Source organism: Urocitellus parryii, chromosome 1 (assembly GCF_045843805.1).
Source record: "Urocitellus parryii isolate mUroPar1 chromosome 1, mUroPar1.hap1, whole genome shotgun sequence".
NCBI lineage: Eukaryota > Metazoa > Chordata > Mammalia > Rodentia > Sciuridae > Urocitellus > Urocitellus parryii.
This window is the reverse complement of record NC_135531.1, coordinates 249431921-249449958: the sequence shown is the minus strand read 5'-3', so window position 1 is coordinate 249449958 and position 18038 is coordinate 249431921. Positions and strand designations below refer to the sequence as shown.

Here is an 18038-nt window from a genome sequence, read left to right as displayed (position 1 = left end):
GAGAAAATATTACCTGCATAAGTGATTATTTTTCCAAGTCTGTCTCTTCTCATCCCAACCACTAACTCCTTATTTCTTCTTCCCAATATATAGCATAAATATATATGCCATAGGGATTTTGGGGGGGGGACCATTTTGATGTATACTATTGAATCTAAAAACACTAAGAATAATTTAATATTGGTAAATATATACTCAGAATTCAAATTTCCCCAGTTGTTCTATAAATCTTTTTAATAGTTTGTTTAAACCAAGTAAATAAAGCCTGATTATTATACTTGGTTGTCTCTTGTGTTTTAATCCATAGGCTAAAACCTCTCATCTGATTTCTCATTCCCTTTGCAATTTATTTGAAGAAACCAGGCTGTTTGTTCTAAAGTTGACCAAGGTCTGAATTATACTAATTATATCTCCATGATATCATTTAACCCATTCTTTTTGTGTTTTCTACAAATTTGTTATTAGATATAGAAGTTTGATGAGATTCAGTTTTTGATATTTTTTTCAGATAAAATAGTTTCTATGTGTGTTTGGTCTTTATGTGTGTGCTGATAGAATTATTGAATTTATCATAAATAAAAAGGACATCTCATTTTTAGTTATTGGAATCCATTGATAATCATTGCCTAGATCAACAGGATTTGCATAATGGCCATATTCAAGTTCTATCACTCCTTTACATATTTACTGATATCCTTCTATAAAAAGAAAGTTTCCTTGCAGCTATTTGATTATGATGAAGCATAGTTTGTATAGGAAAAGCAGGATAAACATTTGACTCTCCCTTTTATTTACCAGTTTTCAAAATAATAATTGGTGCTGGGGTTGTAGCTCAGTGGTAGAGCAATTGCCTAGCATGTGTAAGGCACTGGGTTAAATTCTCAGCACTGCATACAAATAATGAAAATAAAGGTCCATTGACAACTAAAAAATATTTTTTAAAAATTATAATTAATTTCTTAACATCATCCAAAGATTATCAATGAGTTTTTTTTTTTGGTATAGTTTAATTATAAGCTCATGTCCAACATGCTTCAATACATTGCAGTTATCATCCTTGTTACTATTTAGATTGTTTTTCCAGGTGTATTTTGTTTCCCTCCATCAGATGTGCTTTCAAATTTAGTGTTGAAAATGTATTTCTTCTTAAGAATTTTGCAATATCTTCAGAGGAATAAGTGGTCTCTGGGCTGTATCTGTAGCAGTTTGGGGCTCCTCAACTACTGCATGTTACCTAAACACCTGGAGAATGACTGCAAACCGACTGAGAAGCAGCTCTTTCCAAGCAGGAAATCCTAATGGAAAGAACTGAAGTGTGCAGTGAGTGGCAAATCCTCCAGTGCTGGGCCCAGAGCCTCATCCATTGACAGCATCAGCTTCCCCGTGATGCATATGACTTAAGGTCACTGGATATGACCACTGTTGTGTAACTAGTTTATCAGAAAACCTGCACCTTCTTTATTGACATTACGTAGGTAGGACGTCAATGTGCTTTAAATATAGGAAATGCATGATACTGAATGGCATATGTTGAGAAGGAAGTATTTATTCCACTCCTGTTCCAGTTTACTTGGTTCCCCTCCCTGGGAGTCTTCAATGTTATAAGTTTCTTGTATTTCTTTCCAAAATCCAACAGTGCACAAATCAGCATATATTTGGCAACTGTATTAAATGGAGGGCTGAGTCAATGGGCCTTGTGTTTCTGTGATTATAAGGTATACTGAGCTTCTCTGTAAAGTTCACCAATGCAGCTATAATGGAGGCAAGTGTGTTTTTGTTGTTATTTTGCTTTTTTTATAACCTTCTTAGGGCACTTCCATTTCAGTTTAGGAAAACAGAGGCTAATGGAGAAGCTGTTCAGGAAAGAAGAAGCAAGCATAGATATTTTGGACTCAGGGCCCTTACTACAAATATATGGTTAAGGTACTCTGCCTGAGAACATGAGAGAGAGAGAGAGAGAGAGAGAGAGAGAGAGAGAGAGAGAGAGAGAGAGAGAGATTGATTGACTGATTCAGTGAGAAGGCTGGGCAGGGCAAAAGAACCTCTGCAGGAGCCTGAATGTTTCCTATGCCATCATGAGGGGGACTGCTGTGGACCTTGCCCGGGATGCCCATATCCTCACTATGCGTTCTGTGGATAGCTTGGATGTGTGAAGGGGTACACACATGAGGAAGTGGCTGGGTTTCACATCTGGATCAATAAATGGAACAGAAAGGAGGAGGCACAGCCTAAAGACCTAGTGAGTGTGATAATGTGAAACCCACCCCCAGCCCTTAGAGCTGGCTTTGTACTTGCTCAGGACATGGAACAGGAGGCCAGGAAAACTCGGTGGATTTAAAGGCTGGGCAACCTGAGCTGACTTATGGGTTACAAAATGATGGCACTAAGAGTCACTCGAGACTTGCAGGTAACTTGGGCTCCATTCTCTTCACCAGTGGAGTGAGGCAGAGTTTCACAAGGTTTCGGATGGCTACACAGGAATATGCCAGAGAGAGGAAATCCAAATAAAAAGAACTGATGTGTGCAGTGAATGGCAACTCCTCCAGGCCTGGGCTCAGAGCCTCAACTGTAGACAGCATCAGCTTCCCAGAAGTAGAAAGAGCAACAAAACATTCAGTCATTTGAACGATATGTGCTGAGTGACTGTTCATGCCAGCCAAGGGTGTGGGGGCTGGAAGTACAGGAAGGAAAGGAGGGAGGGAGGGAGGAAGGAAGGAAGGAAGGAAGGAAGGAAGGAAGGAAGGAAGGAAAGAAGGAAGGAAGGAAGGAAAGAAGGAAGGAAGGAAGGAAGGAAGGAAGGAAGGAAGGAAGGAAGGAAGGAAGAGGAAAAAGATTCCTTTTACTCTTGTGGAGCCTCCATTATTTTTGTAACAGCTGAGAAGAATGTGAGAGGACCTGCAGGACTCAGGTGAAATAGTGAAAAACAGAAAGGGAAGAAAATGATGCTGGCAGGAAAAATTATTTAGAACTAGAAGGCTTCTAAATAGAAGCCTCAGGTTTGGAGAGAGGCATGCACACAACCAGGGGAAATACAAGCATGTGACATAAGATTGGCCTGTCCTCAGATGCCCAGTGGCTGGGAGAGGAGCAGACTGCAGTGGGAGTGCCCAGATGTCCCCATACAGTCATCAGCCCTCACTAACCCTGCCCCAAACCAAGAACAGACCTTGGAGGCTGGGAATTCTACCGGCTGTGTGTTGGGTGGGGAGAATGGTGTGGGAAGGGATCTTTGATAATTTCTTTACCAGCTACAAGGTCATGGGAAAGTTTTTGTTGATTAAATTTGTTAACATAATTTTGTGCCCAGAGAGTTTACAAGATGGACATTTGAGGGATAGTACTCATCCCCACGTCTAACACGTATTAAACAGAGCCAGATATTCACACAATGGTTACTTCAGACCTTCTTTGCTAGCAGCAGGAGGGATGAAGGTTTACACAATAAATTGTTAATCTGTTTAATGCACACACCTGGGGATATGGAAAAGCCTGTGAAGCTGGCATCAAACCATGCTTCCATTCCTCTGGGTATTTCAACAAAGGAAGATAGTCCTTAGGCATCATAGTAACTCACGCACTGTTATCTATGTATGACTGCTTTCAAAACTCATGCACTTAAAAGTCAACCAAGGTTCTCTGCAGAATCAAGACCCTGCTCTCAACTAATGGACTACAGTAAACCAAGATCAGGGGCCAGCCTGAGGCAGAAAGACCTGACTCTTTGCTGAGATTCTCGTCCCTTAGGACCTCAGGGTTCCTTGGGTTTGCTTTTCCGAGGCAGAAGGCACGGGGAGGGAAGAATACGTTGGCAAATGGGTGTGGCGGACTCAGTAGTATACGCCAGTCTTTCTTTTGCCTGTCAGACAGTGAGGAGCTGGCTCCAGACTAAAAGAAAGCCCCTGTCTAAAGCCTTCCATAGTCCCACAAATACTGGGTGTGACATCCAGCTTCATGAGTGATTCATCAGTGCTGCTGAATCTCCTTAGAGGAGCCAGGACAGAGACACCCACTGAAGTGATGCTTGATGAAAACAACTCTGCAGGCTGGGGAAGGCTGAGCATGTTTGGCAGAACCCTGGTGTACAGATATCAGATGTGGAGGGAGGCCACCCGAGAGGAATGACATTCAGGGTTGATGAGTCACAGAAGAATCACAGTGTCATGGCCATGTTCCTACTGGGGAAGCAAAAAGGTCACACATTTGCTTTCGAGGTACTCCTGTCAGACAGACATCAGCCTTCAGTTGTCCAGATGGGAGCTGATCAGAACTAGCAGTTTCTCTGAGTGCTGACTGCAGGCCAGGCCCATCAGCAGAGTGCCAGTGCCCCAGGAGGTAGGAGCCCTGCTGTCTCCTTTACAAGGCCCTGGCACATGCCCTTCCCTTGGCCTTGAAGACAGTTTCCTTCTCAAGCTCTTCTCTTTATCTGATTAAGTCTTCCTTCCAGTCTTGGCTTGTTCATCACTTCCTCAGAAAGCTCTGACGGAGGTTTTTTTTATTATTATTATTATTTTTAATTTTTTTTGATACTTGGGATTGAACTCAGGGGTACTCGACCACTGAGCCACATCCCCAGCCCCATTTTTTGTATTTTATTTAGTCTCACTGAGTTGCTTAGTGCCTCGCTTTTGCTGAGGCTGGCTTTGAACTACTGATCCTCCTGCCTCAGCCTCCTGAGCCTCTGGGATTGTAGGCGTGGGACACATGGCGCCCAGCTCTAAGTTTTTAAAAACTTCTGTTCAACTTTATGATCTTAGATTCTCAGGGGTTGCTCGACAAAAATAGCTTAATAGTGATGAATGTAAGAAAAGACAACATTTTCTTTCTACAGCATAACAGTGATGAAAATTCTTAACTGGCACATTGTGGTGCTTGCAAATAAATCATGTTTATGTAAAAGTCCATGATTTTGGTCCTGGACAGAATCTAATCATTTAAGACATAAGCTTGTGAGTACAAGTGTAATGATATTCACCAAACAAGGTTTGGCTCAGAATCAAAACAGGTAGTTGATGATTGTGTTTGCAAATTGGGTTGGTTTCATTGTTGAAATGTGTGCTTTCCCCACTCATCTTAAATTCTAAGTATTGAATGGCTTTGCTTTTCCACAGGGATCCTGCCTACTTGACAGAAATACAGAAGTCTTTAATTGGCTTGGACTTAGGATATATCAAACATGTTCTATATAAACAGAGACCACATAAAACCCATGCTGACCTCACATGTTTCAGACCTGCCCTTTATCCTTCCCAAACCACATCTTCTTTTATCTAAACTGCTTGGATAATAAAATTTTATTTTGTTGTCATAAAAAAGCTTTTATTATCAAAGCAATAAGGTGTAAGGAGGAGATTACCATGGCAAAGATTTTATGGTTTATTATATAGTTAATCACGGAGATAAAGTATCATTTCCTAAAAATGTTTCCACTGTCTTGATTCCTTTCTGTGGGGAACTAATAATAATAGTAATAAAAAGAATCAGAAAGCCTCTTTAGGAGGAATAGATTTATGATTTTCTGCTCTGTGAAAGGCTCATCTTTAAATCTGGAGCCCAAGACACTGAGTGACATGAATGCTTCTTTGGGGAGCTTGGATGAACTTCCTCAGGCCTAGTGTTCTTCAAAAATAAAGATGCTATCAATGATTGGGAGGCAGCCATGATTGATAAGAACTGCTGGTGGATGCTGAGGAATGAAAGCAGAATTTCAAAGGGAATTTAAAGAAATCAGTCTGCAACAACAGAGTTGGATGGCGAAGAGTTAAAACTCGGCCGGCCACATCCCACTTCTGAAGCATTTGCCTCAGGGAGACTGGAGAGAGAGAAATTGCCCCTGACCATCTGATTCCAGACAATTTTGCTTCAGGACCTTTTGTAGACAAAAAGTGCTTCAGCTGGTGCTTCATTAACTCATCCCCTTCCAAGCAGACAAGGCAGGCCGGGAGGATCAGGAGGGAGTCAGAGGCTGGCGCAGGGCCTGGCAAAGTGGGCAAGCTGTACAAGAACCTGCATCCCCTGCCTCATTATAAAGAAAGAGAAGACTTGGAAGAAAGGATTCTAACTAATGCTATTGGAATGTTTTACCCTCCTTGGCCTCTACCAAATAGCAGGAGGCATGCAAATGAGGAACAAGTCCTATAGCCAGGCTTCCTGGTATAGACTTCCCATTTCTTTCACTGAAGAAGAAAGAGTAATGTTAGAGCATTTCTCCCACCCTGGGCTCTGCTCCTTATTACTGCACAGGAGTAAGAATTGTGATGCCACCCAGGCTTCAGATGGCCCTGCAATGCCCAGTGGCTGCTAGAGGAGCCTTGAACTGGAGACCTCCATTTGCCCTTCACTATCTAGTGCTGAAGGAAGAAGTAACTGTATTGAGAAGTTTAAGGATCTGTCCTTTCTCCTGGGTGAGGGGATCTTGTCCATCCGGTGGAATGCAGGAAACGTTCCTCTATACATTTAAGGCATAGTGTACTGCTCCCAGGGGTACCATTTCCAGTCCAACTTCCTGAGTACTCAGTAATTCTTGAAGGAGGGAAAAGTTAGACAGGGTAAGGTTTCAACTCACCCATTTCTCAACCATTATAGCTGTCAACGAAATCTCTTCCTTGGCTTGAGAGCCACAGTGCAGCAAGATGTGTATTCCTAGGGTCAGGAGAACTGAGTTCTAACTACAAATGGCGCTCATGTTCTTGTATGCTACCAATTCCTGGTTCTTTCTTTCTTCATTGAACTCTGTCCATCCCGTCTCTCTCCTATATCCTGTATATAGATTACTGATGTCACCACTCCTTATCCTTCACTTCCCATGTGATTCTGTCCACTGAAGTCTATTCCAGTAGAGAAATACCTCTTCTACCTTTCTCTCCACTTCTACTGTCCTTGATTTAACCCTCATTATCAAGCAGTTGGCTACATTTATTTACTTTTTGCTACACTGCTGGAATTCCTGGAATTTTACCTTCTCCTATGTACATTTTTGCATTTAGATCATATAACAACCTGAATTCTTTTCATAACTGGTAAGACATGATGGGATTCTCTTTTTCTGAATGCAACAATGGCAACACATTGATCTTTCCAAAGGTTTCTTGAATTCCAGCATTCTTTGGTAAATACACAACATCAACATACATGTCTATAGCATGCCTACTAATCATGATTATGATGAAGTTGGACTGGAATTGGTACCCCTGGGAATAGTACACTATGAAGCATACTCAATAATACAAAGCAAAGTGAATATCCCTCTGCCAATGAACAACTGTACTCCACTTACCAATCAGAATGAACCCATTTTATTTCTATTTATCAGATGTAATACATTGTGTGAATATCTTAGTCTGCATATTTTATGTTGGAATCAAACAACGATTTGAAATCACAGTTAACGAATATTGCATTGTACTGTCTGAGGAGTATTTCTGAAATGAGACACATACAGATTTAACATTGAAGACTTTCAACTTTTATAAAAGTCTGGGTTTCCTTAAAAAGAAAAGTTAATTAAAGAAAACCCAAAGTGATTCCTTTTTCTTCTTGCAACTTTTTTAAATGACAAAGAGTTGCAAAAATCCTATATGTCTACAAATCCTATGATATCAAATATCCAACTGCAAAATGTGTATTCGTTGTATCCCTCCATTTAGAATTTTACATATAACTTTGCTTAATAATACAATTTACCTTTGCTAGCTACTTCCTAGTTGGTCTCTTTCAACAGGGATCAATATTCAGGAAAAGCACCTTAACTGGAGTTCAGTTTCTAGGAAAATAATAGGACTTAAGCCCCCATGGGAAAAGAAAGCAAAAGACTCTATCCATGGATTAATTGTCTTATAACACAAGGAAGGGTACCATTTAAAGAGCTGAGCTGACATTCTTCTTCACATTTTGTTAATTTCTTTTTTTTTTTTTTTGCAAGCTTATTTTAAAAGCTGGAAAATATAGAAAACAGGATAAAAGAAAACAAATTTCAAAATGAAATGAGGCAAAATCCTTCTTTGTCTCCTACACAAAATAGAACCAACCATTCTAAACACTCCGTTATATTTCCACCCAAAAACATTTTGAGAAAAAAAAAATTGGGAGGGGGTTATCTATGCCAATGCCATCATAGTTACTGAACATAAATAACCTGGGAACAGAAACTGTAAGAGATGTGGAGGTAGAAGAACAATCAGAAATGCTGGTCTACATCTAAACCAAGGCAGCCAGGCCCAGTCTCTATGTCGTCTGGCCTCCTGGAAGTCTCCTGAGTTCCTTGGCTCCCAGGTGAAGAAAGGAGGGGAGAGAACATACCCACCTGGCTCCTCTGGTCTCACTTGCTGCCCTGCTCTAAGTAGTGGCTTTCAAGACCCTTTCCTAACTAGTCAGTATTTGCCACCCTGACTTTTGTGGCTTTTTTCTTTTTTTCTGTATGCAGCCAGTAGACCTTCAGCTTTTTTTTTTTTTTAGTTGTCAATGGATCTTTTATTTAATTTATTTATTTATATGTGGTGCTGAGGATTGGACCCAGGGACTCACACATGCCAGGCAAGCTCTCTACCATTGAGCCACAACTCCAGCACCAAAAACCTTGTAGTTTTTTTTTTTTTAAGAAGTTAACCTTTATTTTGTTTGTATATTGGTTTATTGTTGTTTGTTTGTATGTGGTTTCTGAGGATCAAACACCAGGGCCTTACCTGTCCTAGGCAAGTGCTCTCTCACTGAGCCATAACCCCAGCCCCAGACCTTGGGCTTTTTAAGGAAAGAGATTGCCTTAATCCATTAGTATTTTTGGCAGTGCTTCTTCAAGTGTGGTGCTCAGAGCACTTACATTTGTATTCACTAAACTCATTAATGCACACTCCGGGGCCCCGACCCATACAAATGAAATCAGAATCTGTGGGAAGGGGACCCTGATGCTGCCTGTGCACACAGAAGTTTAAGGATTAGAGTTTTGGCACACACTCATCTGCCTACTGAAGGGACAAATGAGGAAACAGGAAAAGAGAGGTAGGGAGAGAGATGGTAAGAGATGAAAGGGGAAGGAAAGCTGGCATCCATGGCCATTCTGAATCAGGGGTCCCTTTGCCTTAGTTCTTGCTTCCTCAAGCAAGGAACAGTAAGAATGATGAAATATCCATGTCTCATACCTGGGATCCACTGCATGCTAACAGAAAGCTGGAGAAGGATAAGTTCTTCCCAGGGTCTGGGTGTAGAGAAACTTCCTAAATGCCACTTGGAAGGGAAGAGAACCAATCTTAACTGAACATCTATCATGAGCCAGGATAGTGATTTTCTAGAGTGATCTTATGAGTGCATTACCTTGTATATGAATTTTTATAAAACCCCTTGAATGTAATAGCAGTACCCCTGTTTTTAGCTGAGTACATGTTAAGAAACTTAACCAGCTTCAGGGCTAGAATATGTGCAGATGAGATTTAAACTCTAATCGGTCTTGCTTTACACCACATGCCTCCTAACTAGAGGCTAATAAACCTTGGAAAATGGGACTTTTATTAGAATATGGCCTAGTGAGAAGCAAGAGTTTATAGTCATTGAAAGAGTTATATAAGGAATTCTGTTATGTCGACTTCCTTGCAGTCTTATTGTACAATTTTTTTTGCTGTCTTAGCTGACAAATGTCCACAAGGGTTTCTAAGGGTCACTCTGTACCAGTCTAAGAAGTAGAAATAAGCTCTAAGACCCATTCTGAAATTGTAGCCTAGAATAGCCCCCTTTTAAATGCTATAATGTATTTGATATTTATGCTAACATGTAAGAACAATGTAGTTCGTTATATTTTTCCCAGAAAAACAGATTATATTACAAATTTAAAGAAAGATCATACCAGTACCCTATGGGAATGTACCAATAGAACAATTTGCTTAATTCCTTCTTATATTTTCACTCTATGATGAAAGCCAACAATTTCCTTTCAGAAGCATCTTACAAGTCTGGTTGATTGGTAGCCTTCATTTGCTGAAAAGATTCAGAAATCTTTTCAGATTTCAAGCTGAAACCAGGATCAACCTCTTATTGTGGGTCTATTATTCTGCAAAGGAGGCTGCAGTGAAACAGAATGGACTTCCCATGCCAAGTGTGCAGCTGACATAACGTATGGAGGTAATTCAACCACGCGGCTCAGGAAGGCTATTAATATGAGGTGCTATTTATGCTGGTTTCCTGGGACTGAACCTAAACTGAAAAGGCCAGTTTGGTATTTTTTGTATTTATCAACCTGTTCTTCCTTCATGCCATCTGATTCATTCAGTCCTCGTAGTGGCCCTGGGGAAACATCTAATGCAGAGAAAAACCTCAGGGAGAAAAGGAAATAGGAAAAGAGACACTTTCACCTCCAAAGAGTGAGCTATACCTATTTAGAATGACACATATTCACAAATGAGGCAAGATTTGAAATACACAGTACCACAGGGACTGGCCTTAGTCACAAAGTCACAGGAACCTTGAGTTTTTCCGTGTTATATGGTATTTGCCCTTTTCACAATTTCAGAATGGTTCCGGGAGCTTGTTTCTTTTTATTGGCCTGGTGCAGAGTGAGGAAAAGGAGTCATTTTGGGCAATTTGTCAGCTAGACAGCAACAAAAACCATCCATATGGCTCTCTTGAGGCATAAATATATTTATTAGCCTCTTCTATTATTGTCTCTGGGTATCCTTGGCAAGTACATGCTCTTCCCCACATGGTGTGTTCTTTTAAATCCTCACATAATATGGAATATTGGGTGTGGAGGGAAGGTACAAGTTTGTTTAATTTTCTTTGTATAGTGCTTTGTACAAGTCACAAGCATGCAGGCACCTAGAAGAACCATTTGATAAGAAAGAAAGGGAGATATGTCAGAAAGTTGTGTTTGTGCAGGTTTTGATCAATGGGAAGGTTGTATTCATTTCTACAGCAGAAGAACACAGAGACTTCTTATTAAATTTCTTGTAAAAAAATTAAAAACACATTCCAAACTCTTGAATTTATTAAAAAACCAGAAACCAAAAAACACATAGCTTAAACTCTGGATTTTTGTCTTCATTACATGCATTGTCTCAGGAGCTAGTAAAATCTAGTAATTGTTCCTGATGATTAAATAGGGAACTGAAAGCACTTAAAATCATCATATAACAAATGCCATGTGGCTAAAGGGGGTCCTAACATGAGTTCTCCTACTGGCAATCCCATCATAAGCACACCTTGTTGAGTGACACAGAGAAAAGCATCGATTCAGGATGGCACAACCATGCTACCCTGCATACCCTCCATTCCACTGTGTGCACTAGAAATGCTCACTGTTTGGGCTTCACGATGGAGTTTCTCCTCAATTCTTCATGTTTACCTCAACATCGTTCATGACTGAACTCATAAGCCAAGTCCACATGTTGTCATAGCATCTGTTTTATGACACAGATGTGATTCTAGTGTCCTGTTCATCTAATCTATCTTTCCTATTAAAGTGTATATAGTCCATAATTCCAAGGATGCACCTAAGTGAGAGGGTAATTAAATAGTCAAAAAGTATTTGTTCAAATACCCCTGTGCCATAAGCCATGCAAAAAGACCTTCTGTTTCATTCAGTGTAAACAGCGCAAGGGCTGGCACACCTGAGTACACCAGAGGCATTAGAGTACCTGGACATATGCCATGTGTGCCCAGGAACACCAAGTAATACTGATGACTGGCTAAAGCCACAGAAGAATAACTCCAAACAGACCTTAACGGAACAATTCCCCCCACAGTATTTATCTTTACATGCCTCAGATCTTCATCCTAATCCTGGTCCCCGATGTGATATTTGGTTTTATTGCAAAATGAGGAAAAAAGACTCAGGTACAGACAGAATGGCTAATGAAAGTGACTGTCTGTCATTAGCTACAAACTTCAGTTCTTAATTTTTCCATTTTCTTCTAAGGACTGAGTTGAATTCTATAATGAAAAGCAGACAAAAACAGCAAAGCCCTCAATTTTCTACACTACAATATAATTGTTTTTCTGATCTCAAGGAGGCAAAAAATGTAATTTGACCTTTAAAACATGTAGCTAGAAGGTTTATGTTTCAGGCAGTATGGAAAAAACATTTCCGAGTACACTGATTGAAAAGAGAAGGCATTACACTACGTTCTTGTTCTTTGAGGTATGTGATTGGCAAGGAAATTCCCTCTCTTATCTCTCCAGTCGTGGCTTCAGAGGGCGGCTAGGGGACAGACAAATGCTCAGGGGTGTTGCAAAGGGAGGAGTCTGTCCTTCCCTCAAGGAGCTGTGGCAGAATAGGCAGCAGGACTGGTGCATTCTTGCCCAGGAGTCTCAGTATTGCTGACACAGGGGCCAGCTAGTTCTTTGTTGTGGGCTCATGGGAAGGAAGAGGGGGCGGGAAGGGGCTGTCTTGTGCATTCCAGGCTGGTTAGCAGCATCCCTGCCTACTAGAAGCTGGTAGCACTCCTTCCTTGCAGTTGTGACATGAATGTGGCCAGATCAACTGTCTCCCAAGGGGCAAATTCACCCAATTGTGAACTATTATTCTGACCCCAGACATGAGATTCCCTTTGTGGGCCCCTCAACCAGTATTTTCAACTATAGATGAACAAGAGAATCACCTTGGTAATTTTTAAAAAAATACCTATTCCTGAGACCACTGAAATCAGTATATCTGGAGTGGGGTTGGGGTGGGGGTGGCAACTTGGCAAAGGACAATCACTTTAAGAGTTTTTTTTTTTTTTAAATAATAGTGTACACACATATACTTTGGTATGGAAAGCTGAATATTAATTTACAGGTGTCATCTTTCAGTCAATGTTAAGTTAATCACAAAGACAAACCCCAAAGGGCACAGAAAAACCAGGCTATTAGCATTACGTAGAAATCCCAGTATCACACAAAAGTAGCTAAAAGTTTAGTGAGAGAATGTGTATGTGTGAGTGTGTGTGTGTGTGTGTGTGTGTTGCAAGGGGAGGGACAAACAACAAGAATCATGTTGCATGATAAACCTTCAAAAGTGAGGAAAAATTGTCTTATTTGAATTCAAACTAATATGGCTCCAAGCACATATGTTCCAATAATTTTATACTATTGGGGTATCCAAGGTCCAGTGATCTGGGAATATGTGACTGACTGACTCTCACCTATGTTATTCTGAAATACAACATTCTCACTAGAATTTCCTATTTGGGAGGGCTTTCACATTCTTGAAAAAAGAACATATTTAAAATGTCACAGAGCTGATATCTGTCAGTGTATGGGGTCAACTTGTTTACCTCCCCCAAAATGTGTGCTTGGCTACCATCAGGGCTTTAGTAACAAATGAGTGGGATTTGAGGGATGTTGGACAAAATAAACTTATCTCAGAATGACTATTTCTTTATCCTGAAATTCTGGTGTTCTTTTGGCTGGGGAGTCTCCTCGGAGCATTTGTTAATATGCAAATATGTCACTTTTAGAGGGAGGAGATATCATCATAAAGATGAGGTCACCAGTTACACAAGGCAAACAAGTTTCAATGGTTAGACAGAAGGAAAGAAAAGGTATATGGGAACAGCAGTACACAAATTCCAGTCTTCAGTGAGGTGTCTCGGTGAGGAGCTCTGGCCTGTAGTGGGCTACAGGAAGCTCACCCCTTCTGCTGTGAAGGAGGAAAGGACTAAGGGACAGAGGCAGAGAAAGGGGAAATGCAAGAACAGAGGGTTGGGGGAGCTGAAACTCCTGACCTATTTCCAAATTCTGCCTGGGCTAAACCTGGCATTGCTTCAGGAAAAAAATAAACCCAAAGTATAGGCACATTCTTGGCCCCTTTCTTACAGAATGCTGTGCTTTGACTGATTTCCCTTTCCTCTTTGAAAGCAAAGCAGCTTACAAGGTAGCCCTCTCCCTCACTCAGTCTCTGAGACCCTTTTACTCTTTCCTCTCCCCTGCAGCACACATTCCCCCCTCTTGGCCCTGGATGGGCTTCCATTTTCTTTAAAAGTGCTCTTACTTAGACGTTAAATTGACAATAGCACCTAACAGAATTTTTACAGCTAGCTCTGTTTTGGAATACTTTCTCCCCCCAACATATGGCAGAAATATCAAGTATTATTATCCTTCCTTGATGTTTTTGTTTTAATTTAATGTTTTATTGCTCATTTTAAGCCTTCACAATCAACTTGGACACAAACACACACAGCTTTGTGGTGAGACGCTAAACTAGTTTGCACACAAAGCAATGAAATCTGGCAGCTCCGATTCCAAAGGATGAATATTTTCCAGTTGTGGTAGGAGGCCAATAGTACAGAAGAGAAACCAGCTGTTTCATGTTAGTTCCTGATGTGACTTTTCGTGTTCCCGTTGCCAAATTAATTTTCTGTTCGGAGGTATTGTGAGAGCATTGTGTCATCTTTGTTACCCTTGCAAATGAGAGCGTTCTAAGTTATGGTCATTTAGCACCAGGTAGCTGAGTCCTGGTTAAATGCCAACTTGGATTTTTATATTTTAGCTGCTTAAAGGTTTTCTTCAATAACTGTATTGAACAAGTGTTCTTCACAGCCCGATTGGGACCCATGGGAACTCAGCTCATTTTACCCTGATGGGTGTTCACTTAGTATTGAAGATGTGCAATTTAGTTGTGTGTAATTTAGTTGAGCAGGACTCATGTCCTCAAGCTGACACTTTGGAAGCAGAGTGAAGATTTTTTAATTTTTTACCTTAGTGTTTCTATTTATTTCTAAACCACACACTACACCCAGTGAGTATTTGGGGGTCAGAGAACCTGGTGGCCCAAAGAAAGAAGACAATGGAATGCATACACCTGTGACACTGTGGACCACGAGTTCAAATCTGTTCCAGAACTAGCACTCTTTTTGGAAGCCCTGTCTTATATCTTCTAAATCTAGCTATACCTTCTGATGTCATCCTGAGGTTACAACCGTACCTAAATGGGTAGTGCTATATCTATGATTCTCTAGGGTTTGTGATTTCACCAGCAATAGGAAAACTTCTTTGTAATAATTTATAAGCTGCCTTCAATTCTGCCACATGATATTTTTCAAGAGCACTCCAGATTCTAAAATTCATCCTGTCTTCCCCCTTAGAAAACGAGAGGGAGGCTTTGTTCAAACATGTCACCACGTAGGCTGGGCTGTAGGCTTATTTGGAGCAGAGGCAAAGTTTTCCACTTGGCAGAAATGCATGCAAATGGTTGATTTAAAAAAGTACTGTGGTTTTATTTTTAAGTTAACACGTATGCAATTATTGTAGGTTCATTTGTATTGAAGGTTATATCAGAAAACAAGTGCTTGGTGTTTACTCCTTTTATAGCAACTGCGTACAGAGAATATTTGCTGTAAATGTCTTCTTCAGTTTGGAGAAAGAGTCCCCTTTTATTATGTAGGGTGACTTTTCAACAGCAGTACTGCCTGGAAGAGCTCATTTAGAAGTGATCTTTCCCCATTGGTTTAAAATACAATGGGAAACCAGATGTATTCGTAAAGTCCTGTAATCCAGCTACTTAGGAAACAGAGGCAGGAGGATTGCAAGTTCAAAGCCAACATCAGCAACTTTGTGAGACCCTATCTCAAAGTAAAACATTTTTTTTTTCCAAAAGGGCTGAGGATGTAGCTCAGTGGTAGAATACCCTTGAGTTCAATTCCCAGTACTGAGAAAAAAAAAATCTGTTGTAAATCTCAAGATGTCTCGTGATCCATGTGCTATTCATTTTACTAAGAAGGAGAATGGAATAAAATAAAAAGTACTCAGAACATCTGGAGAAGAGAGAGGTAATTTGAGGTCATTGCTACACTGGGTCAACTAGTGTGTGAGTCACTCAAGATGGAAGGTATCACGCAGAAGTTCTCAGAGGAAGGGCTTATCCTAAAATGCCGCACAAACCGACAGGACAGAGTACTCTTATCCAAGCAGTCCCCCAATAGGGGTTGGCAAACTGCAACCCCCATGAGCCCATCTGGCCCATTGCCTCTCTGAATTAGCTCTGGTTGCTTCAGCCACAGCAGCAGGCTGAGTAGTCACATAGAGGCCATAAGCTGGTAATGCTTGAGATGTTTACTAGTTGGCCCTTTCCAGATAAAGTCTGCTGATCCTGGCTATGCAGAAGAGGCTTGAAGATGGGTATACATATAAGTAGTAAAGCAACTTACTTAAGGATAGATTGGAAAATTCATGTAACTAAAAATCATAATAATGCAAGCCTTCATTAGGATAGCATCTTTACCTTCTCTAAGTATTCAAACATGTTCTTGGAGTTGCTTTGAACCATTAGTTATTCTACAATTTTGACAAGAGGGAAGAGTTCCAGTAAGGCCCTGACATAAGGACTGGGTTAGGCAAAGGATTCCTCACCTAGGGCACCTGTGAAGTTCTCACTGGTGAGTGCAGGAGAAGCTTTTCTTTGAAGTCCCTGGTGTCTTTTGCATCCTTAGGATCTTACATGTAGCAGATGGTTTAAAATTCATGAATTTTAGATTAAGTGAGTGTGAAGCTTAATCCTTAGTTTTGCACAACTCCACAGTTTCTGTTAAAAAGCACATCAGTATCAAAGCAAAGACTTGGAATAAGAAAAATATGCAGAAGATGTGATCAAATGCTAGGATTATGGGAGGCCAAAGAGATAGACAACATGTTAGATGAGCCTGAGCATTGTGGATATGAGTTTTCTTTGTCTTACCTTATTCTTCTTTCTTTTGATGTGGGCATCTTGGTTTTCCTTTGGAAAACCATGCTCTTCAACTCATAGTCCAGGGGGTTGAGGTGTGGGGCTCACCCCACTGCTGTCTGTGTGGTAAACTTATGACTCTGGCCTGCCTAGTGGGAAGACTGTCCCTCTTGCCACAGTGATTGGTCTAGAAACAGGCAGGTGACTCAACCCAGCCAATGGGAAGTAGTCCTTGTTTGTTTGTTTTTTTTTTTTGCTAGAATTATTAGAAATAAATCCACCTCTTAGATTCCAGGGCTTAAGAGTTATGTAAGTCTGGAGTAACCAGGGATGTTACCTTTGCTGCCATATGGAGAGATCTGCTTAAGAATGAAGTAAAAAATCATGGGAGACATTGAGAAAGGAGATAGGGGAGGAAGAGAGGGAGAGGAGAAAAGATGAGGGAGAGAAGGTAAGAAGAAAAGGGTGGGGGAGAAACTGAGTCCTGATAATATAATTTGGGTTTGAACCAAATTTGCCAAAAGGAATCTTCTTTAATTTTTATGTGCATCAGCCAATCAATTTTCTTTCATCTTTAGTGTGACTGGAGTTTCTGTCACTTGAAGTTCAGAGTCCTGCTACACTCAAGTATTTTCAACATTTTTCTACTAATAATAACAACCTATACCAATAAATATTTCATTTTACTTGTGGACATGCACACAGGCCTCAAAGAAATATCTTCCATCCAAATCAGTTGCAGGGCAGGGCAAGCAGGACAAGACAAAACTACATCAGTTCACCTAGTCTTAAGGATACTCAAGAATAGGATTCTATCACTAGGCTTCCATAAAATGTTCCTTTTTGTTAAGGGAACTTTTCTTATTTTATAATAACAAAGTTGTAAATATTTTGTTTCCTTGGTCGTACTCACGTTATTCATCTTCCAGGCATTTTTATTGTCAGTATTATTGGTTCTTTTCTCTATTGAGGTTTTATTCTACATCCTTCATATAATTTTGGGCCAACTTTAAAGTGAATTATGTCTTTCAGGTTTCTTCTTGTTCAAATACTTTCTCTTCCTTTTTATTCCTAAGATACATGCTGCTCACTGCAGAGCTTTAAGAAAATCTGCTAGAGTTGTTCTGTGATGTTTATGTATAAAATAAACAATGTTTTCCATCTGATGCTTTTACAAACTATAGGTTCAAGCACCACACATTTATAGTTCCTAGGTCGAATGACTCACCAGTTGTGCAATTCAGCAAACGCAGCTTTGATCTTCTTCACTGAACTATCCACTTCTTCCTTGATCATGACACGGTATCTAGTTAGAGAAACGGTGCAGCGCTGCAAATCCTTCACTGATTTCTCAATATTTGGGCCTGAAATTGATGTCAAGGAAAAAAATAATTGTTAACTTGAGTACTTCATCCTC

At 40.4% G+C, this 18038-nt stretch overlaps 1 protein-coding gene across 5 annotated transcripts in view; it reads right to left on the bottom strand.

Moving 5' to 3' along the window:
- Spats2l (spermatogenesis associated serine rich 2 like) overlaps positions 1-18038 on the bottom strand; it is a 161075-nt gene that overhangs the window by 15957 nt on the left and 127080 nt on the right. For all 5 annotated transcript variants that reach the window (XM_026399306.2, XM_026399309.2, XM_026399310.2 and 2 more), the window contains one exon: positions 17850-17985. In XM_026399306.2, coding sequence (XP_026255091.1) covers positions 17850-17985 — 136 coding nt within the window. The remainder of the gene's footprint in view (positions 1-17849; positions 17986-18038) is intronic.